The sequence below is a fragment of the Amblyomma maculatum genome, chromosome 2 (genome assembly GCF_055883805.1).
Source record: "Amblyomma maculatum isolate TAMU_Amacu chromosome 2, ASM5588380v1, whole genome shotgun sequence".
Classification (NCBI taxonomy): Eukaryota; Metazoa; Arthropoda; class Arachnida; order Ixodida; family Ixodidae; genus Amblyomma; species Amblyomma maculatum.
The window spans coordinates 115367548-115394721 of NC_139345.1; the positions used below are offsets into that span (position 1 = coordinate 115367548).

General features: G+C 44.6%; 1 protein-coding gene across 1 annotated transcript in view; it reads left to right on the forward strand.

Annotated features, from left to right (window-relative positions):
• Nucleotides 1-27174, forward strand: part of Fur2 (furin-like protease 2) — a 65077-nt gene that overhangs the window by 926 nt on the left and 36977 nt on the right. The window contains exons 2-8 of the mRNA XM_084595146.1: nt 3055-3159; nt 4122-4259; nt 7905-8039; nt 8804-8874; nt 9622-9710; nt 15800-15972; nt 16923-17138. Coding sequence (XP_084451272.1) covers nt 3055-3159; nt 4122-4259; nt 7905-8039; nt 8804-8874; nt 9622-9710; nt 15800-15972; nt 16923-17138 — 927 coding nt within the window. The remainder of the gene's footprint in view (nt 1-3054; nt 3160-4121; nt 4260-7904; nt 8040-8803; nt 8875-9621; nt 9711-15799; nt 15973-16922; nt 17139-27174) is intronic.

The window sequence follows — 27174 nt, forward strand, 5'->3', positions numbered from 1 at the left end:
TCTTTATTTATTTATTTAGCCGCGAGAAATTGTCGTAATTTAGCAGTCACCACCAACGTTCAGGCTACCGTCTGAAGTGGCCCGCGATAAGAAACCGATGATTTTCTCTGTTGAACGAACGTCTCGAAACCTGCCTATCTCTGGAGGATCCCGACTTTCGTTCGATAAGAATTGCTGCGCCGGAGGCCCGCTATTTGCGTGTGCTAAGAATCGGGAACGCTTCTCAGAGGTCTCGTTCTACTTTGAACGATGTTGAATCGCCTTGTGCCGATGGCCGCATAACAGGACGTGTCGCGCGGCAAGAGCAAAGAAAGAAAAAATTAATTTAGATGCTGTAGCCATCCTGACGTCAGCTGTATTTTTAGAAGGTCAATCTGTGTGAGTGACGCGCTCGGGTGGTTGCAAGAGCCCGCGCGCTCCCCTTGCCAGTTGCGTGCGTTATGTGTTTTATCGTGTTGCGCCTCGAATTAAGGTTGCCTTTGAGGGGAAAATTGTTCAAGTAGTACCTGTCATTACGCCACCCCGCTGCGCCATGGCCGAGTGGCCAAACGAGGCGTATTCACTTTCCGGGAGCTTGAATGGACGTCTGTATTCGCGCACTCGGTTGCTCATTTTTCTTTCTTTTTTTTCCGTCGTATGTGCGCCGCGCGGGTATGTCGCTTTTTTCCTCCGGTGGGTCCTTTAATCGTATTTTTTGCGCGCGTCTGTCTGCATTTTTTAAAGTTTAGTATTTTGTTGACTTCTTCCCGGTCTCGTGGCGAAGTGGTATACAGGGTTATTTTAGGCTGAAAAGAATGAAGCCAGCGATTCCGCTGCTTATTAAGTTACGGTAGAAAGTTTGTAGGTTGTCATGCGCTCTACAAAGTTTTATTGTTACGCTATTTTGGTTGAGGTATTACCTCAGTTGCTTGATGCAACACACCACATGCATTTACGAGGTTTCAGAGCTATAGTAGTGCCCACAAAAACAAATACTGTAACCATCATTAGTTCCTTATACGAAGAAAGATGACCACCTAAAAGAAACGAAGTAATTGCTTGAACTTTATTAGAACAGCCAACCTTTTTTCTTTCATTTAATGCCCCTTTAAATTTTTTTTTTTTTTTTACATATTTCATGCGCTGAGGCAATAAAAAAAGATTGCTTGATGCAGTCAGCAATTTGGCGTGCTCTGGCACTGTTATGCGCGACTTGTTTCACACATGCAATTTGTGCAAAAAAAAAAAAAATGTGTTTGTTTGAACCCCTATTTCACTAAATTACATAATTAATTTACTTAAAAACATTAGGAATTCACACACGCTGTGCACTTCCACACTCACAGAATGCCAGATTTAATGAAAATATTTATATTTGTGTCCATTTTAATATTTATTTAATCATCTAAAGCTGAAAAGTTAGCTGCAGTATCATAATTAGTAAAACATTCCTATGTGTGACAGAAAATGAAGTGGCTGTACCAACGTTGGCTGCACCCGGTAGAACTTCCTAGACAAATGATGCAACTTGGCAACTTCCATCAGTAATTCTTGCCTTGGAAAAGTGATTTATTTATAGGCTTAAAATTTCCCTTCGACTTTGTCCAACAGGAGCTCCAAATGTAGCCAATATCACTGAATGCATGAGAGCAATGGTAGAGGCTTTTAGAAAAATTTTGTGAAGTTGCATGCAATTACACAGTTACCATGCATGTCACAAATGGTGAAAATTGAAGAAATATGTTCAGTATTATTTAATAATGTTGATTCATGAAGAAGCTTAGAAATGTCTGTTCTTCCAAACTACCAGATATCTAAGTGTGTTGTTGCTTGCAGCAAAAAGAAAACAAGAAACCTCTGGGGACACTTAACTAGCTCTAAGAGTGTAATATGATAGCATTGCTAACTACGTAGTATGAGGTGGTCACATATAAGGCACCTAAGCTGACTTACTTAATGTTTTGCATTACGTGAAGGGTAACGGGCTCCTCTTGCAATAGTTTACCATTTTATTTTTAGCACAATTGTTTTTGTTCAGAGGCACTGTATAATGGTGGTGGAATAAAATTACGACCCTTAAACCCCTCCCCTTGCTATTGCACTTTGTGATCAATGTGAGTAGTTTGAATTACCTGTGTTAGCTCACATCATTGTTAAGCAATGGGTATTTCATTATAAGCACTGGCTTTTGTCACTTAATGGCCCCTAATGCTCTGGCATTAAAACTGGTTGTTAGGATTTATATCATGGAAAACCTAACTTTTGCATGATGCATAATATATGTGCAAAACATGAACCTGGCACTGTGGACCCACTGTTTAGTCCTGTGATGCCCCAGGGATCTTGTTTATGTCTGCACTTTGCAATGCATGGGGTGGCAGCTTGTAAATTTTCTTCTCAAAAAGGCAGTGCGAGGTTCAGCGTTTTGCATGTGCTAATGTGTTGTGCATGTTATGCTTTTTGAAAGATATGTTTAAAGTGTGCCAAATGCAGTGCGGTCGCAATTAGTTTTATGAAGACAAAAGTTTTAATTGACCTACAAAGCTTCCAGTTTTAGATGACAAATGAGTTAAATTTGATCTGGAGGCGTAGTCCTTTTTTTGTATGAGAAACTGGGCAGATTGGTAGGCGTGCAGTAAGTACGCACCACAATGTCATAATTCTTTAATGGTACAATTCATGTGTCATTTATGGCTAACTGTTGTCTGTCCTGGATTTTCAGTGCTATGCATTTTCATTTCGTAGTCATTTTGGCATGTTGAGTTTATGTTTCTTTATTTGCTGCAATTGTTTGCATATTGAACCCGTTGTTTACTCATTAGTAAGTCCTATTACAGTATGCAGCAATCATAGTCCTTGCTTATTTCCCCATATTGCAATGCAAATATATTTCAGATTTAGGTACATGCTTTTTACTCTGAGCAGAGCTACATTGTGTACTTTGTGTATTATATTAGCATGATTTTCCTCTCTAATATTATAGATTAGTTAATGTTATTGCTATTAACACACCCCTATTCCAAGCAAAAGATAGCTTGCAGTGTATAAGCTATTGTGACTTTTTCTCGTATGCAGATTGGGTCACTAGATAACTACTACTTATTTGAACACCACTCTATACGCAAACGATCTACAGAAGCAAGTCACAGTCACCATGAGGTCTTGGAGAAGGATGAACAAGTAAGCAATCTTTGACAAATTTAAATTATCATTCTGAAAAATTTTGTTATTCCTTCGTTGAGGTTCTATGTGTGGCATATATCTTCATTTAGTGTAATGAATTAAACTATTATCAGATAAAAGTTGGGGCATAATGAGGCTTTGCAGTGTTTGTAGTCTTGTGCACTTCTGAAGAAGGTACAGTCTTTGTCAAAAATATATGTCCCAAGGGGTTCGCTTCTAGCTCTGCATCGGTGCTTCTAGAAGCAATTTTTAACTGATTTATTTATAGGAAGGGAAAGGCGCGGTAACTGTCTCACTTGATTTCTGTGGACACCGCAACCGCGCCGTAAGGGAAGGGAGGAAGATGGGAGTGAAAGTGGATAGAGAGAAAGAGGAGCCGTAGTGGAGGGCTACAGAGTAATTTCGACCACCTGGGGATCTTTAACGTGCGCTGACATCGCACAGCACACGACGCCTCTTCGTTTCGCCTCCATTGAAACACTCTAGAAGCAATACTGCAATATATAAGTAAACTAGAAGAGAAGAGTGAGGATGAGATTTGTCATCTGGGAGATTTCAAACTGGGGGATGTGTTCTTAGAAGCAAAACCCTTGGGCCATATATTTCTAACGAAGACTGTACATGTGCGTGTTGAAGGATTTGATCAAAAATAGGAAGAGGGGGAGGGGAGGCATAAATCTTTTTATATAGTGAGGCTGCATAAACATTGTTTGAGCAAAAACAAAATTTGCTGATGCGTAAAGCTGGGGCCTTTCTTTTTAAGATCATGATCACGGCTTACTTTTTGTCACTTGAGAGTTTTTGCATAGATGTTCATTTCACTTCTTACTTCAACTTCATCTCACTTGATGTTTATTTCATTCTTGCTTGAATCTGTGGGAGTCTCTATTGGCTAACTTATTTTTTTCTTCATAACCTGTTTGTGGACATGTACAGATATATACATTCACAATTCACAGGTCAAGTGGTTTGAGCAACAAACTGTCAAGCGGAGAGTCAAACGAGATGTTAGCCTGGACGACATACGGTACCAGGAGGAGTTTCATCGCTCCTATCGGATCTTCTCAGACCCACTGTACGAGAAGCAGTGGTACCTGGTATGCAAGTTTTGTCGCGGTTTGAGAGCTGTATTTATACTTCAAAACTGGAATTGTTTGTACCCTTTGAAATTTGTTTAGAAGATACTCGTATGAACTGAAATTCTCTGTCTGGAACTGTCTAGGCAGTAAGGGTGGACCTTCATTTATGCAGTTAGGGTGGACCTTTTTGACATGCAGGCTGTTTGATATGTATGGATGTGTGGGGGTGTCTAGTTTGTATTATTAGTGTTCAAGCCTTTTTAGTTAGCCTAATGCTTGATAATTGTTAGGCTTCCTTTTTTTTCTTTTGTGTCAAATATAATTTGATGTATGTTTAGCAGAGGCAGACTTAAGCTGCTCTACTTTCTTTTTTTTTCTTGTTAATTGTGACGTGTACTGCCACGAGTAGTGTGTGTAAAAAAACAGCTGACCTTCAGTCATCACAACTGCTTAAGTGGCATGTGCAAAAGTAGGCAGTGTTTTGCTCTCGTCTTTTCAACCACTGATAAATGAATAGTGCAGTGTTAGCTGTATATCCAGCGAAGAAAAAAAAAGAAAACACTGGAAGAAGTCGTGTAGCTGTATATCCAGCGAAGAAAAAAAAGAAAACAATGGAAGAAGTCGCTCTACGTGGAGCTCTTGAAAGGAGCCCAGCAGAGCTATTGTGTGATGACAGCAGCCTGTGTTTGTGAAGGGCTCACTTCATTCCTGTGCCCCTCTTTTGTGTTGTCCTGCATTTTTCCTAGTGCAAACCACGATGGTGACAGACAAAGTCCGTCAGCAGCTGTGGTCTAAGCGGTCCTGGTCGTAGTTTTAGCAATAGCAGGCCCTTGCCATATTGTATTTCTTCCTCTCTCTTGCTTGCTGTTGAACCTATATATTTTTCTCAGCAGTACTTCCTTGCATAAGTGACTGGGCAGCTCAGTATGCTTTGTCCTTCCTGGCTCACCTTCAGTTTTGTTTTATTTTGTGCTGGCTGAAGGATTCTTCCAGTGCATTCTGAGAAATGCCTTTTTCTTTTTCTTGTATATGTACTGTATTTATATATTTGTGTTGTGTAAGGAGGGAAACCTTAGATGTGGAGCAGTGCTGGCATATGCTTCACTATCTGCCTTGCTTTGGTCTGGTTGCTTTTAATAGTCTTGGCAGAAGGGGGAGGCTGAAATTGGCCCATGCATGTGAGCTGCACAGCTTCGGTGCAGAAGTTTCACTCTTGGCTGAGCACTAATTTTATTCGAGTGCATTCTGCTTAAATGCAGAAATAGAAACTGTTGAAAGCGAAGAATGGGCATAGTAATTGTAGTAGCTTGATATGCAGTGCAATGTTCCTTTTGATGCAACGTATACCAGGGCCAATCGCTAGTTACTGTCTTTTTCGGCTTGCAAACATTCTATCCACAATTTGTAAGTACCCCAACTGCTAGTTGCAGCTATGGAAAAGAGTTCTTTCAGTGTGTTACCAAGTTAGCAAGCTGATAAAAGGATTTTTTTATCCTCTAGACGTAAGGACTAAGTTGACTAATGGAACCATGTTTGCTGCTTTTGCTTTCTGCAGAATTCTGTTTTTATTTTGTTTGCTAGGGGACTGTTTGCCATTGTGCTTTGACTGGCATCACCATTAATAATTAAACATTGCTTGAATATTTAAACTGTGCACAATATTCAAATATCGACTCTCAATGTTGAAACATTGTTAGTCGAGTTACTCTTGCTGTGCCATAACAGTTCACCACTGTGGAAGAAAAAGCACTGTAGAAATAATGTTGGTTATTAGTAATGCTCAGTTATGAAGTGCACAAGCAAGAATTTAGTTTGCTGCCTATTTATTCCTAATAGTTCCTTAGGTCAGCATGTGTTTTCAAAATTTTTACATGTTTTGACCGTTTGTCTTGCTTTGTCAGGATAACAAATATCACAGCACAAAGAACGAGACGAAACACGGAAAAAAACACGAACACACGGAAGAAACACGGACACATTGCCCGTGTCCGAGTTCCTTCCATGTTTCGTCCCATTCTTTGCGCTGTTATATTCATTATGCAGTACCAACTAGCCCGGCACCTTGCACTTTTGTCAGGATACGTGTATAATCGAAAAGCAGTTAGTGTGACATAAAAAAGGAATCGGGTTGGCGATCTTGTGTGTCGGGAATAGAAAACTGCAATTGTCAAAGGCAGTTGGCCTAAGAAATGGGCTCCAAAACATAATAAAATTTCTTCAAAACTCTCCATTCATTGCTCCAAAGCTGCTCCAAAATGTTCCAGCCTGCTTCCATCCCTGTAATAATGTGCTGAGTGTAAAGTATTCATAATTTCTATAATGTATTTTAAAAATAAACTGCAAACGACTTTTTAATACACTGTAGCTTGTTGAATCTGCTTGTCTCATGATAATAGGTCTACTCTTGTGAAATTTTACTGAGCTACGTGCACAAGTAGAATTCCCTTGGCCTTGATTAAAATGTGTTTCTTCGATAGGCTGTGGTTTCATATTTGTGCAAAATACTGGTCACTTATCATCTTTGCACAATCATTACTATGCTCCTACTTGTGATATAAAAACAAGTTCAAGCTCATGAGAATGATAGATGTGTTTACATTTTAGCAATATGCATTATTAATGCATGTAGCAGTATTTGGCAGTATAAGTAGGGCAAGCAAAAACGATGGATGAAATGATGTTTTTTTTTTTTGAAGTGCCTGCACGTATGGTGCTTGGGAACAACTGTACTGCACAAAAGAGAGCTGCTTCTGCAGTATTGAAATGATTGTTAGTATCAGTATGTATATGGCAGATTTTGGCTCCAGTAGATTATTATTCAGAATTGGCACTCTAAAAAAGACCAAAAAGACAAAAATAAAGTACATTAGAGTCTCAGTATCTTTGCATATTGACGAAAGCACATGTATATTTGGCACATTTAGCATGTGCAAGTTTCTTCAAGTGTGCAAAATTTCTTTAAGCTGCACTTACTGGTTCAGGGTTAATTATTTGTCACAAAATTGTGACTCATGGAGGTTGGTTCATCCAATACCAGATCCTTGTGCACTGTTTTTTGCAGTGACTGTTAACTTTGAGTAATGAAAACTAAGGATTTACTAAGTGCAATTCAAAGTAATATAGCCTCAAATATGCTTTATTTTTGCCATTTTCGGTCTTTGACTGACTATACACTGCAGCCAGAAACCGCTGCCTGGGTACCGAGATTAACATTTATTTAAATGTTGCAGAAGCAGCCCTCTTTTTAGTGCTGTGGCTTTTCCCAAACATACCACGCAAGCGTTGTTTCATTACGCTTTTGGTCACTCTACTCAAACCAACAAATATTTTTATTTACCACATATACCATTGAAATGTAAATATGTACATAGTATCTTTCTAATGAGCTAGGATTTGTTTTTCTATGTTGAGTGAGACTTGTATAGCAAGTCTGCAAATGTTGTGAAAAATGGCCAGTAGCCATGGAAGCGTGGGGCTCGGCCAACCTTAACAATCTTTATACCGGTTAGAAGTTTTGCTGCCATTGGCAGACCTCTGGTTACATTGACTGTGCATTTGGAGCCCATTTTTCAGACACTTTCAGCTCTCTTTTTTTTTTTGTGATAAAGTCATCAGTGTTCTGGCATTCTCATTTGCCATGTGCTGTCTCTTTCTCGCTATCAGAATGGTGGAGCCATTGGTGGTCATGACATGAATGTTGCACCAGCGTGGGAGCGAGGGTACACAGGCAAAGGAGTTGTGGTGACAATTCTAGATGATGGGATTCAGACCAACCACCCAGACCTGGTTCAGAATTATGTGAGTCAGGGGTTCACTTCCTTTATGTTGCATCTTGATAAACTCTTTGGTATATTTCATACAGAGTGAATTTTGTTGCCAACCTTTGGAGAATGAATAAAGCAATGTCCAGAGTCAAAAGCATTGAAAGCGCAAGTAATTTTGCTTAAGCATCCACACTACTTTTAAATTATTAAAATTCAACTCAACAGTATCTCAACACAAATAGACCAGCTTTCTAGAAAGTTCTTCGATGCTCGTTGGTCACTTGGCCTTCATCTGTCACATTTTCATAATAGCCAAGTTCTTTGCAACCTTTCTTTTGTCGTTTGTAAGCTTTTTTCAGCAGATAGCAGGCTAAACATATCTGCTATTTATTATTGATTTCTGAGAGAATGCCCACCTGTCAATAGCAAAGGGTAGGGCTCTGTATCAATGGGAAAGCATTTCTTTCCTCGCGAGTAGCATGTACAGGGCCTGTCGGTAGAGCATGTCATCAGAACATGTCTGAGAGCTGTCATCATTAATAAGAAAACTGGTTTTGGAGAGAGACCGAGAAAGCCCTAAGAAAGACCATGGGTTTAAGTATAGTCAAGGGTTTGAGTTACAGTAAAGGTTGTGGGCTTGTGTCCCAAAGAAGGGCGCGATTTCGAATCCCTCTCTTGGCAGCATTTAGAGAAATGCTTTCGCATTGCTGGACTTAAGCAGACTTAAGTGCACGCCAGGAATTTTTTTACTCTGTTAAAGATTAAATCTTGTACCTAATCTCTTGTATCTCTTTGCAGGATCGTTATGCTAGCACAGATATCAATGACCACGATGACGATCCCATGCCCCAGGATAATAATGATAACAAGTAGGTTTTGGTGGCCTTTCATATCATATGCAATGGAACACTTGTGTAGACCGTGTTTTCCTGTTCAAAAGGAATGCTATGAGGCTAGTGAATTGCTATAGAGAGTTTGAACAAATTATGAAATTGAATGAGAGTTTAAAATTTTTGAAATCGCACCACCCAGGAGCAAGAAAAAAACACAGTAGTGGTTCAGCAGCTATGTACTTGAATTTAAAACAGAGAAAAGTTGCAGGGACAGCACGGCTGAATGAGGCAAACAAAAGGTTTCCTATAATATAATTTTAGTGCATGCTTTGTCATAAAGAAGTGCGATAAAAATAACTGTTAAAAATCTTTCATCCAAGCTTGCATCAGTATGGTGTAGTTTTCAAACTATAATTGCTAAAACTAAATAAAATATGAATGTGCTTCATTTTTTTAATTATTCTTGAATAATATGTTTACCTTAAGTCAATTGGCAGCATATATTTAACGTCACGCATATTAGTGCGAGTACCATAAGGAGAAACCTGCCCTGTTGTAGTGCTGTGCAGTAATATAGTTACTTAGGTGTCTCAGTAGCAGATGTGATGGATTTGGTAGACCTAGCCATGGTAAAGATGCCAGGCAAATTAAGTGCAAGGTTACAGCGAGGTCGCATTCCTTTTCCATTCTTAGCTGTGTATTATGGCTTGTAATATGGAAGCAGAGTGCATTTCTTGCTGTTCTGTGTGAACTTTATGATGACAGTATACTCCCTCTTTTTAGGCATGGAACACGATGTGCAGGAGAAGTGGCAGCAACAGCTCTCAATGAGTATTGTGGAGTTGGTGTTGCCTATAATGCAAGTATTGGAGGTATGTCCTTCACGCAAGGCTTTTCTGTTTTGCTTTATGGCATTGTTTTTATCAGATATATAGAACTTGATAAGGTCCTGTGGCCAAAGTATTTTATGATGCAAACTACATTCAGAAGAGTAGGACTAACCCCTTGCTTCTTTTACTATTACTAAAAAAACACTATAGCGATTATTTACTGTGAGTTGTATGACTGGCTGTTTGATCATGTTGCATTAGTTTCAGTTTGGCAAAAAAATTCCTTTATAGTGTTGTTGCTTACATCAGATGAGAAGTTAAATATCAAAATCTCATGAAAATAAATTCTCTGCATAATATGGCAACAAGGAGGGAAGAATGGGACAGTCAAATAGTGCAACACCAATAACAGAAGTATTCATTGCTATGATAGCATTGATAAAGTGCCATTGTACCTAGCAAGTAGGATGCTGTTGTGCTTTGCAGCAGCATTTTAAAGTTTCACTCTTTCTATTGCTCACTGTGGGCTGTAACTACATAAATGCAACCTGCAGGTTTAGTGTCGCCCCATTTCTGCTTGTAGCTGACTCGGTCGCCACCATAGCCACAGTCTTGTTTTTAGATCGACTCACTGGTGAGACAGATTTTGAGCACCTGTCCTCCCTGCTGATAAATAAAAAGAAATGGCTTTGAAGGTATCTGTGACTGCTTAAGCAAAGAAAAAGCCTCCCTGGTGATGACAGTGGTCTTTGCCAATGCTGCGCCTGACCTCCTTTTTGTTCCAGGCATAAATGCTCATGCATAAACAGGGTGTTTCACATAACTTGAACCAAGAATTAAAGAAAAAGTGGTACAGCGAAGCTTAGTGAAATCAACGGCATATCATTTGTCGGTATGTAGCGCACCTCAGATTATTTTTACATTCTATTCAATTAGTAATTAACTAAGATGAATTTTGCAATATCTTTATTATTCAATTTGGGGCCAAGTGGGTTTCTTCGAGTTGTGAAGGAGTCCGGAAACAATCTATCCAGTTTTTTCTGCCAAAATACTTCTGATGTGGCTGCTTTCACCAGCATTTAAAGAAAGCCTGCAAATTATGAAAAATTTCGCGTGACTGCCCTCGTGCATTATAATATTGTTACGGAGAAGTGTTGAGGAGAGCCAGAAAAAGAAAGAAGGAAATGGAGATTGAAATGTGCGCACTCCGTTGGACCTTGGCTTGTGGTGCCTGCATCACTGTTCACTGGCTGTGTGAACCTCACTTTTCAAGCTCTTCAGAAGGTCTCCGTGGCCACGTTACAATATTGCAGCGCTCCCAATAACGTTTGGACAAACGAAACCTGTGCTCTGACCACACCGAAATGAGTGGCCATCGCTCTCTTGGACGGGCTACTCCATGACACAAATAAAGAAAACCAAGCCTGCCTTGAATTAAGTGACTTCAGTGCTTTTCTTAATATATATATATATATCAGTGTGATAGCTCGGTAAAAGTGCTCCGTCCGGATTGGCTGTCTGTGGCCTGCCCATCGCTTGTTGCTGATCATAGCTCAAGCTTTCCATGCTCGGACAGATTGTGCTGACGCAGTTTTGAGACTATGCCGACAGTGGCATCGGCCGCTCATTTCGGGACAGCAAGCAATCACTCTTCATTTATTCAAAATGCGTTTGGCAGCGCTACAGTACAACAGTACAAAACTGCAGTCACATGGTATTTTTCATATTTCATGCGCTTTCGTTAAACGCTAGAAAAAACTACCACGTAGGAGGTACATTAGTGGAAAAAACTATTGATTGTTTCTGAACTCCCTCTACAGCTGAATGAAAGGCACTTGGCCCTAAACTGAGTAATAAAGAATCTTCATAATTCATCCTAGTTAATCAACTAATTACATGAAATATAAAAAAATACTCCGAGGAGAACTACTTGATGACAAACATGTTATTGGTTTCATCCAGCTGCAATGCTCTGTTTTTAAAACATTCTTGGTTCAAGTTACATTAAACATCCTGCCTGTACATGTAGTAACTTGGTGACCGGTCACAGTGTTCCCAGTAGGAATTTTAATAAAAGCAGTGGAGCTTCAAAATCCTTATGTGGTGGAAAATATTTCTGAGCCCTGCACTACAGTTTCTGACATAGCTCGAGTTGCTTTGGGGCATTTAATTGGGCGTGAGTGCCACCACTGGAGCGGACAGTGCTAGCGTCGACATAGGGGAGCAAGGGGGATCACGTGATTCCTCTCACTGGTGCTGGCGCAGAGGCTCAATTGAATTTGCATGTTTTAAACAATAACAGTTGTGTTTTTTTCCGTAGTTTTGCTTGATAACGAGTGCCAGCATTACACTTTTGATCTTGCATCGTTACTGATGTTGAAGTTTATTTAAGCTGTTGCCACGGTTCGTTATTGCTCTGTATCCGGACTTACGCGACGGAACACCCGGCGCAAGCTCCCATTGCTACCCGAAAAATAAGCTCACGGAACCTTTCTTGTTCAAAATTGAATGGGCAAAGAAGCGAGTGGTCATTCTCATGTGTTTAGCAGACATTTCATCGAGATATATTTCGTCCATGGAGTTCACGCTAAACAGTTTGGCGAGCAGCGGCAGAAGTAACAGGGCGCACATTTCAATTGCACTTATCACTTGTGAAGCTAACGAAGACATATTGCCGCCAAGATGGAAAAAATGCTGCCTTCACGGTGCAGTGCGCTCCCAGAATAAGGAAGGATCGCACGAAAAGGTCTCATTCTTCTGAATGAAAGCATTGACAAGGAAGTTTCACTGAAGTGAGCTGAAGAATCTGCAGCCATTGGCAGCAGTATGCATGATGAGTAGTCTGAGGCAGCGTTTACAGTGCTGATGTAATTTCAAATGTCAGAGTACGTGAATAAATGGAAAATAGAGCATTACATGTTGTGATATGCTGAGGTATGCGTCAACAAAGCTACTCTGCATATGCGTGCCCGAGCCATGATTGCCGATGACTGTAGTCAGTGGGCACGAATTCGCTGCGTGGGAAGCACTTTTTTACACTTGCTATAAAAATTGAACCACGTCTTCCCCACACTCTAACTTGTCAGTTCTAATATTTTTAAGGGAGCAGGTGAACGGCACCGCTTTCACTGGCGCTATTTGGAGGAGGTCAGCCTGGGGCCGATTGTGGCACCGATCATCAGCTTCTTGTTGCCAAAATTAAGCTTCGATTGAGGAAAACGCAGAAAACTAGAAGGCCTTTCAGGTATGATCTGGATCAAATTCCATTAGAATATGCTGTGGAAGTGAGGAATCGATTTCAAGAATTAGATCTAGAAGACAGAGAGCCCGAAGAGATGTGGACTGATGCTCGTGATATAATACAAGAAGTTGCTACTAAGGTATAGTTCCAAAGCAAAAGAAATGCAAAAAAGCAAACTGGTTATCTGAAGAGGCTCTGCAAATAGCTGAGAAAAGGAGGATGGCAAAAGTTATAGGGGAAAGGGAAAGATACAAGGTTCTCAATGCAGATTTTCAGAAAATAGCAAGGAGAGATAAGAATGCCTTCCTGAACATACAGTGCCAAGCAGTTGAGGACAACAGCCAATTAAGGAACACAAGAGCTCTGTATAAGACAATCAAAGATATCAAAGGAAGCTTCTGTGCTAAGCTGGGCGTGATAAAGGACAAACGAGGCAAGGACCTCACTGAAGCCTCCTCGAGCAGGGCATCCTGAAGAGTGAAGTTGAATGGGCCTTAGCCAGCCTTGCTAAGAACAAAGCTAGTGGAATTGATGGCAGTCCAGCTGAGTTGCTTCAAAACCTCAACCATGACGCTGTTAACATTCTGCATACATTATGTCAGAAGATTTGGAAAACCCTGCAGTGGCCACAGGATTGGAGGAGGTCAGTTTACATCCCCATTCCGAAGAAAGGCAGTGCCAAAGATTGTTCCAACTACCGCACGATCGCGCTTATTTCGCATGCTAGCAAAGTGATGTTGAAAATCCTCCAAGGTAGGCTGCAGCAGTATGTGGATCGGGAGGTTCCGGACGTGCAAGTTGGGTTTCGCAAGGGCAGAGGAACTAGAGACCAAATTGCCAACCTTCGCTGGATCATGGAAAAAGCAAGAGAGTTCCAGAAACCCATCTACTTCTGCTTTATTGGTTATGCGAAAGCGTTTGACTGCGTAGATCACAGCAAATTGTGGCAAGCTCTCCAAGAGATGGGAGTTCCAATTCACCTCATCCGTCTCCTCAGGAACCTGTATGAAGGGCAAGAGGCCACAGTCAGAACTGGGCATGGTCTTACTGATTGGTTTCCGATCGAGAAAGGAGTGAGGCAAGGCTGCATACTGTCGCCCTGCCTATTTAACCTATATGCAGAGTGCATCATGATGAAGGCCGGTCTGGACGAGTCTTCAGCTGGAGTGAAGATTGCTGGAAAACGTATCAACAACCTTAGATATGCGGATGATACCACTTTAATGGCAGAAAGTGAAGTGGAACTCAAGAGACTTCTGATGCGCGTACAAGAAGAGAGTGAGAAGTTTGGGCTTAAGCTGAACATTAAAAAGACAAAGATCATGGCGTCTTGCCCTATCAAGTGCTGGAGCATCAATGGACAAGAAGTGGAAGCTGTGACAGATTTTCTCTTCTTGGGCTCCAAGATTACCTCAGAAGGAGACTGCAGCCATGAAATTAGGAGACTCCTGCTTCTGGGAAAAAGAGCAATGGTTAGCCTTGACCACCTAGTAAAGAGCAGAGACATTAGTCTGCCAACCAAGATCCGTATAACTCGTGCTATGGTCTTTCCAGTTGTGATGTATGGATGCAAGAGTTGGACTGTGAAAAAGGCTGACCGCCGAAGAATTGACGCGTTTGAATTGTGGTGCTGGCGAAGACTCTTGAGAGTTCCTTGGACTGCCAGAAGGTCAAATCAGTCGATATTGTCGACCATAAACCCTGACTGCTCATTGGAGGGTCAAATTCTAAAGTTAAAGCTCAGCTACTTTGGTCATCTGATGAGAAGAGAGGAGTCGCTGGAGAAAGATTTGATGTTGGGAAAGGTTGAGGGTCGGCGGAGAAGGGGTAGGCAGCGGACGTGGTGGTTAGATGGCATCCTCGAGGAACTGCAGATGAAGTTATGTGATGTTAGGAAGATAGTGAGAGACCAGAAAGCGTGGCGTGACATGGTCCATAGGGTCACGAAGAGTCGGACACGACTGAATGACTGAACTGAACTGAACTGAGCCTCAGTCATGCGCCTAGCAGCTCTGCTTCCTCTAGCAAAGAATTCTTATATTTGAGATTCACTGGCAGCTTGCTGCTGACCGGTTGTATGGAAGCTTCACTTCCTCCCATAATCGTAAAAACAATGCTGGCCAGTCCGCGTCCTCGTCCGAGTAAACTTATCAGCCGGACCCACGCCTCGGCAGCAAGCAGACTCTACCTCAAATTAAGCTTAAACAGACCCAAACCGAAGTGTGAATAAATAAATATGTGAATGTAGCATTAGCGGCGCAACTAAATTGCATAGGAAACGATCACACATCAGTAGTTCAACGCACTTTATCCCACTTAGTGCGTCTTGCGGGGCTGCCGAGAGGTGGCGCCACAGTATGTCCTCGCACCCAATTCCACATACCTCATAGAAACAGCCTCAATTTGAAACCATCCACAAAAATAGATTTGTTGGATTACATATTACATTGATTGCATGTTCTGGGAAATAGGCGTGGTTTCTCTCATTGACAAACTCTTACACGACAAACTAAGAGGAAGCTTGTTATGCACGAGCTCAGCCGTATCACATTGACAAGATGGTAGCATTTCCAGCATTTAATTATAAATACATATATTTGAATGTGCCATCCTCTATTACTTATTTTTGACCACTTCAGTACCTCTCTGAGCCTGCTGCTGTGTCATAACTGTAATTAGTAGTATGGGAAGGAAGATCAGATTGCCTTTCTGACGTTTTGCTTTACTTTACTTTAATTAAGTGGTGTGCTCATATTTTCAGAGGTAGCTTTTCATTGCCTTTAGTATATGTTCCTACGCGCATCTGTATATGTAAGTATCTTGTCCCATGCAAGGAAAAAAAATGCAAAATTGGAGGAGAACTATATTTGAAAGTGGTTTTCTGTTTCAGGAGTCCGAATGCTGGATGGCACAGTGACAGATGAAGTTGAAGCTCGTGCCCTCAGCTTGAATCCGAATCATATTGACATCTACAGTGCGTCTTGGGGCCCTGAAGATGATGGGAAAACTGTTGATGGACCAGGAAAACTAGCCAAGCAGGCCTTCTTTCAAGGCATTGCCAAGGTTAGCACTTATGAATACTATACGATATATTTATGAATAGTTACGAATATAGGGTTCATCTGGCACCTAGTTGTGTTGAATAGTGGCACAATGGTAGTGCTTGGTGCAGTTGAGAGCATTACTACTTGCAGTTGCAGGTGTGGTTTGTGCTTACCTTGGGAGCCAGGTAAGGCAAGTATTCCTGCAAAACACAAAAATTCCTTCTCATTGCCAGCAGAGCTCATTTCAATGCATCTTAGTTTTGGCAAATCTAAGTTGAGAGAATTGTAAATGAAGAGTATGAAATTCTTTGTCCTGATTGTGAAGTGCCAGATTTGTAACCTGCTGTCCAGACAAGCAAGGTGCTCGTGTGCTGTGCGATGTCAGTGCACATTAAAGAACCCCAATTTCCGGAGCCCTCCACAATGGCGTCTCTCATAGCCAGATCCACTTTGGGACGTTACACTCCATAAACCAAAACAAACCATTTCACATTGCTGCTGCTTGTTTTCATTCATGCATGCATGCGTTTGTGTGTGTGTGTGTGAGAGAGAGAGAGAGAGAGAGTTGTGTCTGTGGTCGTGGGTGGGTGGCTCATTTGCAAAAGACTGCTGCGAGCCGATACAGCGGGACTAAGTTTCTTTTTTAAAATTTATTGCTTGAGAGCCATGAGCAAGTGTATGTATTCAGTCAAGTTTACTTAAAGCATAGTTTGCTAGTATCTACAAGTAATAAATGCAAGTTTGTCTGGCCTAAATTTGTTTAAAGCTTTACTGTAGCATCATGATCTGCTGCATAATTCAGTGAATTGTTTTCTCATAAGCCAGGCAGTTAGAACATGAAGAAAGGTATCATAGGTGCTAGAAACATTAAGTATTTATTGCCCATCATGCTCAAGCATTGCTTATTTCATTTGGCGCAGACTACAAGAGCTTGCAGATTAGTAACCTAGATGGGCACGCATGTTTCAGGGTCGTCGTGGCCTGGGCTCAATCTTTGTCTGGGCTTCTGGTAATGGTGGACGGTTCAATGACAACTGCAACTGTGATGGATACACCAACTCTATCTACACGCTGTCTATCAGTAGTGCTACCCAACACGGTTCAAAACCCTGGTACCTGGAGATGTGCTCATCCACACTTGCCACCACCTATAGCAGCGGCTCGCCAGGGAAGGACGCCAATGTGGTGAGTTGTAATGGTGAAGGCCGCGAAACGTGTTTGCTGGCATAACCTTAGCCCCGTAGGAGCAGTTGTAATAGCTCATTGCTGTCATTCTTCATACATTGGCAGAATAAGCTTTTAAATTAGGAATCCTTTCCTGAGCCTTCTGCTCTGCTTACCACTAACCAAGAGAAGTACAGTAGACTACTCTTGAGATGAACACAGTTAAGATGAATTCTCAGATAAGATAATGTAAAACCATTTCGCTGGTTTCTTATAGGACTCAATTACAAAAATATCCGCTTAAGGTGAACTGTTTTGTGTATGTTTGATTAAGGATGAACTTTTGCAATGACCACAAACCATGGCTAATACCGCTTAATGGCAGTCACAAGGCATTCGTGCGGTGCTAAGGAGAGAAAAAGTATGTAAAATGCTTTTGCTGAAAAGAGTATACCCTGACAAGCTGGCTTCTGCACACCTTTGCACGAGGCTGTGAAAAAGCCGCCTTGTGGGAATATGTATCCTTGGCGAGGAGCTTCCTTGCCGTTGCAGAAAAGGCAGGGTACCATCATGCCTGTGCTGCTCTAGAGATCTGACATGGTTGAAAATGAATATTGCGCGAGCAACAGATGCCGCAAACTGCCTCCTACAGTGTACTATGTGCAAAGGGCGGGTATGGGAGAAGTGAACTAGCTACTTCCAAGAAAAGTGTAGAGTTGGCCTGGGTGGTTTATGTTGCTAGGGGACGATGAAAACTGCTCTTACAGGCGGGACAGCGCATGTGTTTGGTCCTTTTTTTGCTGCCCTGTTTGTAGGCGCTGTTTTCGTCATTCCTTCCAACATGAACCCACTTGTTGACGACTTGGGGCTTAAAAATTTTGAGGCTACTTTTTCAGCATACTGGCATCATAACATCCTTTATTGCTGCACTGACATGGCCAGATGTCAGAATAGGAAAGGCACATATGGCCTGCTTGTGGAATTGGTGACAACATTGTTGCACAAGGCACAATTTAAGAGAGAGATGCATGGCTACTTCACTGGGCATCTTTGGGTGCTCTGAGTCAATGGAAAGCATAAAAAGCACCCACTAATTAGCAGCTTCTGTGGGATGCAGTGAGAAAAAAATCACTGCATCTCCTGTAATCAAAAGTCGACGTAAGCATGAAATAAATGGGTTCAATACCATCTTACATTGCGCAAACGCGCTGTGCGTCTCTTGCTTCATTTTATTGCATAAGCAATACTACGTGAGGTTTTAGCCCATCGCGTAAACCCGGCCGGTAGCCACGCCGCACCGCAGATGGGGCCCCTTTTCAAGCCGTGGGGTAAACCCGGCCGGTAGCCACGCCGCGCCGCAGATGGCGCGCCATTGCCATAGCAACAAGAGCGACCGCAGATGGGGACCCTCTTCAAGTTGTCGGGTAAACCCGGTCGGTAGCTACGCCGCGCCGCAGAAGAAGGAAGAGCAGAAAGAGAAGCTACGTCGACTTTGCTTATGCAACCTACCTGGTTTAACTAAAGCTAAACCCCAGCTAATTTTTTTCTTCTCTTGTCATGCAGTAACGTGCTATGCTGATGGATGGCATCACAACACCTGTGGTGTACAGTTTCAACCGGCGGAGTATGTGCGTGTGTGGAGTGTGTGCAAAAACTGAATTTATAGCTCCCACCAGAGCTAGCCTAGTTGCTACATGCATGTGAAAGCATGTGCTCCTGCGATGCCTTCATTATGTTTGCTTGCACTGTGTGCACAATTCTCAACCTTTTAGGTGTGAAGAATTCTTTTAGTTCTCAGGGCATAAAAAAAATAAAGTTGGTAACAGAAATAGGGAAAATTGGGGGGACACTTAAGCTCAATCTGACACTGTTAATGGCTCCCCTCTGCAGCTTCCCTTGCAGATCACCTTTCACTTACATGCACTTCGCTACCTGCTTAACCCCTGAGCCTTTAGTATGTACCCCTGTTATCTCACACATACTCATTAGCATATTGTCACGTAGCCGTTTAGGCCCGTAACCAGAAGGTTGGGTTTTAATTAGGGGTTGAGCCAACAGGCGCAGAAGAGCAGGGTCGGAGCACCGAGAGACGGCAGCTAACTTCGGCTTCTTCTCGAACACCACGGGGCACTTCTTCGAGTCCGTGCACGAGACTTTCGATGAGCAGCCGCCTAGCGGGTGCTGTTGCACACGCTACATTACCCCCCTCTCTAAAAAAAAATGTCAACTTGATGAATTCGAAAGTAGAGATAAAAAAAAAATAAAGCAAGAAACATGCGGTAGGCGGTGCGCTAATTTCCTCGCGAAAAGTACGGTTTCATGCGCACGACATGGACAACCTCGGATTTCTGCTGGCGACGAGTAGAAGAGAAGCCGTCCGGAAGCACTTCGTACGTGACGTCGCTCAGCTGACGGAGCACTTTGTATGGGCCAAAGTACTGCTTCAGAAGTTTTTCGGATAGTCCCCGACGTCGAATCGGAGTCCAAAGCCACACTCTATCGCCCGGTTCGAAAGTCACTACACGGTGGCGGTGATCGTAACGCTGGGCGTCTCGACCTTGCTGGTTCCGGATGCGTGCCCTCGCCAGCTGTCGCGCTTCTTCTGCGCGTTGAGTGAACTCCTCGGCGCCAACCTCGAGGTCACGGCCGTCGTGGGGCAACATGGCTTCGAGCATTGTCGAAACTTCGCGGCCATACAATAAGGAGAACGGCGTCATTTGCATTGTTTCCTGCTGCGCCGTGTTGTACGCAAACGTGACGTACGGCAGGACGTTATCCCACGACCGATGTTCAACATCCACGTACATGGACATCATGTCGGCGAGAGTTTTGTTCAGACGTTCTGTTAAGCCATTAGTTTGTGGATGGTAGGCGGTTGACCTGCGATGGGTAGTGCCGCTTAGTTGCATGACAGATTCCAGTAGCTTGGCAGTGAAAGCAGTGCCTCGGTCCGTTATTATAACTGTCGGGGCGCCGTGCCTCAGGACGATGCGTTCGATGAAAAATTTCGCTGCCTCGATTGCTGTACCGCGCTGGAGAGCCTTCGTTTCAGCGTAACGCGTGAGGTAATCTGTAGCGACAATTATCCACCTGTTGCCCGAATCAGAAATTGGAAAAGGACCCAACAGATCCATGCCAACTTGTTCGAATGGGTATCTTGGCACTTGAACAGGATGCAGTAAACCGGCCGGTTTCACAGGCGGTGTTTTCCGTCGCTGGCAATCATGGCATGTCCTCACGTAATGTCGTACTGCGGCCGCAAGGTTTGGCCAGTAATAACTCTTTTTAATTCGGGCCAGAGTTCGAGCATACCCCAGGTGACCCGCGGTGGGCTCGTCATGACATGCTTGTAAGATTTCTTCGCGAAGAGACTCTGGTACGACGAGGAGGTAATCTCTTCCCGTCGGAGCGAAGTTGATCTTGTATAAAACATTGTTTCGCATGCAAAACGATGAATGCGTTCTGGCGAAGAGACAGGGAACTTCTGTAGAGCGCGCTTCCAGAAAATTGATAAGTGGTGCGAGAGCCGGGTCGTCACGTTGCTGCTGCGAAACAGTGAGCGCGTCGACGGCTGCGATAAGGGGGAAGTCTGGTTCTTCGTCTTCCCGCGCAGCCTCGACAGGTGAACGGGACAAGCAGTCGGTGTCGTTGTGCTGACGTCCAGACTTATACACGATGGTCATGTCGAACTCCTGTAGCCGTAAACTCCATCGTGCAAGGCGTCCGGAGGGGTCTAGCAAGTTCGTTAACCAGCACAAAGAGTGATGGTCACTCACAACACGAAAGTGCCGGCCATAAAGATAGGGTCGAAATTTCATCACCGCCCATACAACAGCCAGACATTCTTTTTCGGTGGTGGAATAGTTCGATTCGGCACGGGACAAAGTCCGGCTGGCGTATGCGATAACTCGCTCGGCACCGTCTTGCCACTGGACGAGTACAGCGCCTAGACCCACGTTGCTGGCATCTGTGTGGACCAGAGTCTCGGCATTCGCATCGAAATGGGCAAGCACAGGTGTTGTCTGCAAGCGGTGCCGTAACTCGTCGAATGCCTTTTGCTCTTCGTCCGTCCAGGTGAAGGTGACATCATCCCGGGTGAGACGTGTCAACGGAGCGGCAATGCGCGAAAAGTTTTCAATAAACCTGCGGTAATAGGCGCAGAGGCCCAAGAAACGGCGAACTGTCTTCTTGTTACATGGAGTAGGGAATTTGGTGACGGCTGTTGTTTTAGCGGGATCGGGACGAACTCGTCGATGGCTGACGACGTGGCCCAAGAACAGGAGCTCTTCATAGCCAAAGTGACACTTTGGTGGTTTTAACGTGAGGCCGGCAGATCTGATAGCCCGTAGCACAGCGGAGAGACGTTGGAGGTGTTCCTCGAACGTTGGTGAAAACACAACAACGTCGTCCAGGTAGACTAGACACATCTGCCATTTAAGACCAGATAGAACTGCGTCCATCATTCGCTGGAATGTCGCTGGAGCGGAGCACAATCCGAAAGGTAGGACTTTGAATTCATAAAGTCCGTCGGGCGTGACAAACGCTGTCTTCTCGCGATCACATTCATCGACTTCGATCTGCCAGTAACCGCTCTTAAGATCAAGCGATGAAAAGTAGCGCGCGTGGCGCAACCGGTCTAATGAGTCATCAATGCGTGGCAGCGGGTAGACGTCTTTTTTTGTGACTTGATTGAGCTTACGGTAGTCCACACAGAACCTTAAACTTCCGTCTTTCTTCTTAACGAGGACAACAGGCGAAGCCCAGGGACTCCTCGATGGTTGTATGACACCGTCATTTAACATCTCGTCTACTTGTTGAGCAATGACCTCGCGTTCCCGCGGTGACACTCGGTAGGGGTTCTGTCGGACTGGTCGGGTGCGATCGTCGGTTATTATACGGTGCTTGGTCAAATGCGTCTGTTTAACCGCGGAGGCGGATGAGAAGCAGTCTTGAAACTGAAAGAGTAGCCCGACGAGTCTGTCCTTCTCTGCCGGTGATAGAGCGGGATTCACATCAGGGTCGAAGTTGGGCGTTTGGCTGGCAGACGTGTTGGTCTCAAGAACAAAGCAGTCGTGGGCTGCTTCTGCGACACCTTCAAAGTAGGCTACCGTGGTGCCTTTAGCGATGCGTTGCCGTTCGTTTCCGAAGTTCGTAATCAGCACGTGAGCTAGACCATTAGTCAGATGAACTATACCGCATGCAACACAGACTCCATGATGTAACAGAAGCTCTGTGTTCTGTTCGGCAATGCCGGCAGCACAGGACTGGTCGTCGCACCTGACTTTGACGAGAGCAGACGAACGTGGCGGCATAGATACATCCGCATCAACGATGCGCAAAGGTGCGTGGCGTCGTTCGGAGTCAGCGGTCGTCGTTGCAGGCGTCGAAAATGTGACAGTACGGCGAGGAACATTAATAATGGCCCCATTCTCACGTAAAAAGTCCATGCCGAGTATGAGGTCCTTGCAGCAGTGCGGCAGGACAACAAAAACGGCTACAAAGGCTGAATCGGCGATGGTTACTCGGGCAGTGCATCGTCCGATCGGCGTCATAAGGTGACCGCCAGCAGTACGAATTTGCGGTCCCCGCCATTCAGTTTTAACCTTGGAGAGCCGATCTGCGAAATTCTTGCTTATTATTGAAAAGTCTGCTCCGGTATCTACCAAAGCGGTTACTGGGTGTCCGTCGACGAGAACGGAAAGGTCGGCGCTAACAACGTGATCGGCTTGAGGTTGACTGGGAGTTTCGGGTTCATGGGGCGGCGGAGGCATCGCGGTCACAGCATCGGGCTGAGTCGTCACGGGAGGGTCTTCGGGACATCGATTCCGTTCGTCAGCAACCTGCCCCCCTGAGGTCGCTGCCTTCAGTTTCCCCGGTGTGGGCTTGGCGACCGGTGCCTCGGCACATGATTAAACTCACGGCGGCCGGGTGACGAGTAGCGCACGGGAGAAGACTGTGAACTGTCACTCGAAGAGGTTGCACGGGTTGCCAGATATTCTTGGATTTCTGGAGGGCGTTCGCCGACCCGGGGACGCGGGGAATCACGAGCAAAACCCCGAAGACCGAGTTCCCGGTATGGACAACGACGGTACACGTGTCCGGGTTCTCCGCAGTGGTAGCACAGCGGCCGTTGGCGAGGAGTGCGCCAGACGTCTGCCTTCCGAACCGGTTGCTGCATGACGGGGCTCTGCTGGGATGGCGGCTGGTAGAACAGTGGCTGAGGAGCGGATGGCTGCATGACGAGGCTCTGCTGGGATGGCAGCTGGTAGGACGGTTGGCAGAACGGTGGCTGCAAAGTGGGCGGCGGCTGTGCTTCGAAACGAAGCTGTTGCACAGGAGGCACTGCAGGCCGACGAAGAGCCGCTGCGTAGTTCATAGAACATGGCTCCGACGGTGACTCAGGCGGTGACAATGTCTGACGTATTTCTTCCCGTACGGCTTCGGTGACAGCCACGGCAGTCGGGTTAGGCGATCCAAGATTGAACTTGAGGAGCTCCTTGCGAACTACCTCGCGGATCAGCTCACGCAGAGAGTGATCGTCAGTGGACCTGTTCAATGTGGCCACACTGCAGAAGGGCTGACCACAGGCAGACTCCGTGCGCCGGTATCTTTGCTGCAGGGCTCGCTCAATGAGGGTAGCTTCATTGATGAAGTCCGCAACGGTTTGAGGGGGACTCCGAACCAGACCAGCGAAGAGGGGTTCTTTTACGCCCTGCATCAGGTGGCGCAACTTCACTGATTCCGTCATGTCGGGATCAGCCCGTCGGCAAAGACGCGTCACGTCCTCGGCGAACATGGCCACACTTTCGTTAGGTAGTTGCCCACGAGCTTCTAGGAGGCGTGCGCGATCACGGCGGTCGTGGTTGGCAAAGGTTTCCCGCAGCTGCTGGCGAAAGGAATCCCAGTTTTGAAGACTGGCCTCCCTATTCTCATACCATGTTTTAGCACAGTCTTCAAGCGCGAAATACACATTGCGCAGCTTCTGAGCCGGGTTCCACTGATTAAATTGCGCCACTCGCTCGAACTGGTCGATCCAGTCGTCGACATCTTCCCCAGTACCGCCATGGAAACTCGGGGGCGTACGAGGCTGCTGAAGCAGCAACTGATGCTGACTTGCCTGGGTCATTGTAGAAGTCTCTACCTGCTGGTCAGCTGGCGTCGGTTCAGGTAGAGGAGCGAATTCTGGCGCCAGACCCCGGAGGCGACGGCTGCAGCGATGAACGGGTGTAGATACGAGCGGAAGCAAGTTGGGACTCGATGAGCGGCTGCGAGAGGCCCGAGACATGTAGTTCAAGGCCTCACCTCCACCAGTGTCACGTAGCCGTTTAGGCCCGTAACCAGAAGGTTGGGTTTTAATTAGGGGTTGAGCCAACAGGCGCAGAAGAGCAGGGTCGGAGCACCGAGAGACGGCAGCTAACTTCGGCTTCTTCTCGAACGCCACGGGGCACTTCTTCGAGTCCGTGCACGAGACTTTCGATGAGCAGCCGCCTAGCGGGTGCTGTTGCACACGCTACAATATAGTCACCAGCTACCATATTGTGTGAAAGACCACCCTATGTACCCTGGTTTAACCAAGGCAACAAATGAGCCTGCTTTGGCCTGGGAGTAGCCTATCTAACTCGGGATGACAGGTTCCAGTGGGTTCATTTCCTATTTCAAATGGGCTACCTAAGCTGGTGGCTCCTGCCGGGCGTGTGGTCTCGGGACGTCACACAACCTGCTCACCAATCAGTGTTTGGCCTGACAACAGCAGACTTTCTAGAGAATGAGGCCCTTTGGTGCCATCACATTAAAAGCATGAAATACCACATGGTCAGCCTTGTACTAAATTTGAATCCCACACGTAATTCTTTGCAATATTTTGTGGCACAGTGGCACAGCTTTACATGATCCACATTGTGTACTGGGCCTACTTGCCCGGGGACCCAGACATGCCTGGCAGGTGTGTGTGTGTTTACAGCTGGCCCTTTGGGACCATCTGTGCATGCAGCGTGCACATGTGCATGTAGCTTCTCAAAGAAGTGGACCGTGGTAGTGGCCACAGACCACACTATGTCGAGAGCCCTCTATTAAATAAAATTATATTGTGGTGCAAGTATTTTGGTGCACTTACTTCACCATAGCAGCGGAAGTGCATGAAATGCTGCAATTAAGTTTAAGTTAATGTCCAACCGTAAAAAATTCCTTGCAGTATGACAGAACATATGCACGTGAGCTCAGTCCACAATAGTTCATCGAGACCACTATATGTGAGGTGGTGTTACCTAAAGTAGTCCATGCTTTATTAGAAGGCACTGCAAAAGTGTGGGCATATGATGTGCTTGCGCATTTCATGTGCAACACATGCTATGCTACAATCGTCCAATAGCAATCTTCAGTCTCATAGTCTAGCTAAGAGTATAGCTAGAGTATAGCCTTACAATCTACCTACCTTTAATGCAAAAACCAGCGATAAAGGCACAGAGCAAAGGTAACAGGATGAAGATAGTAGACAGATGCAGTGCAGTAAGGATACGAAGTAGTTCGATTTTCTTCACAGCAAGAAGTGCTGAAAATTTTTAAAATATAAAATATAAAGATGAGCTGCTCATCAGTATCCAATCTAACAAGGAAATGGTGATAAATGCACTTTTAACTTCTAGGCAGAACAGAGGGAAAAACCAGGTCTCATGACTTAATATTAACTACCTTGTTTATCGACCAGATTGTTTTTACCCTCGCACGCAGGTTGCTTGCGCTCATACTATTGACACCAAGTGCCATCTGTCAGGTGCGTGCAGCCCGGAAACTGCAGGTCTCATTGGCGTATCACATAGCATACATGCTTTTGAGCAAGCATTCGTATACTCTATCGTTAACACACTTTATCATCTATGCATGTGGGTGTGTGCTGTGTGTTGCTTCTCTATATTTCTCTATTCCAGAGAGTATGCAGCAATTTGAAGCATACTGTTTTCTCTTTGACACGATATCCGAGGATAGTCTACCATGCTGGTTACAAACTTGAAATCACCGTTTGTACGCAGAAATGTGCTGGCCTTTTTGTATTCTTTTTCTGGAGCTGCTCTTCACATGTGATAAATATTTGTTTTTTACTTGTTGATTTTGTGCATGAGGATGTAGATGTCCTATCTGACTCCATGGTGTGAGCGGTAACCAGACCGTCAATTTTTGCGCTGAAGGTTGCTTAGGCAAAGCGCGTTTTCAGTCACCAATGGTTCGTCCTTGGCTTTCTCTTACAATTCCTTTATGGGAATGTAAGCACGACCTTCAGCAATCCAAATTGTTATTTTCGTATTTCAGATGGAAGCCAGCGTGGGAAAACGTTTGAGAGTAGTTTCTTTTTCGCTGTTAGTACCTGCCCGAGATTTAACAAATGTACACAATTTCATCACATGCTATGACGTTGACCCAAACAACTGTGCAACACTTTTACACACACCTATAGCTTTGAAATAAAATATACTCTTCTTCTGGCTGCAGAAGTTGCAAGAGCTGGCTACTGTGTTAGTATTTATTCAAGGCTTCATACAAATAGCGAAATAGTGTTGTGCCCCACAGCGGTGGCTCAGTGGTTGGGGCTTTTTACTGCTGAGCCCGAAGAGGTGGGTTCAGTTCCGGCAGCAACGATCGTTCTTCGATGAAGGCGAAGCTGAAGGCTCCCGTATAGTGGGCAGTGTCAACACATGTTACACAACCCCAGATGGTCGAAATTTATGGAGCACTCCACTACAACGTACCTCATAGCCAATGCTACTTCGGGACACTGAGCTCCATATACCATATGAAAACCGAGTTGTTATGCTCCAGCTAGCACATTCCTTTGCTACTGTTTCTTTCTCCCTTTGATGCTGTTTGTTTCTTTGACGTGTATACGACACCGTATGTGTAGGACTTAAAAAGATGTATATTATGCGTGACATGTAAGCGCAACAGTTTGGTACTCGCTATAGATTTTCCAGGCATCAAAAGAAGCTATCCTATTGTGGTGTTGTTTATAACTGAAGTGCATAAAAACTTGCCTGCTGTTAGCCTAACAACTCGGGTGAGCACACAG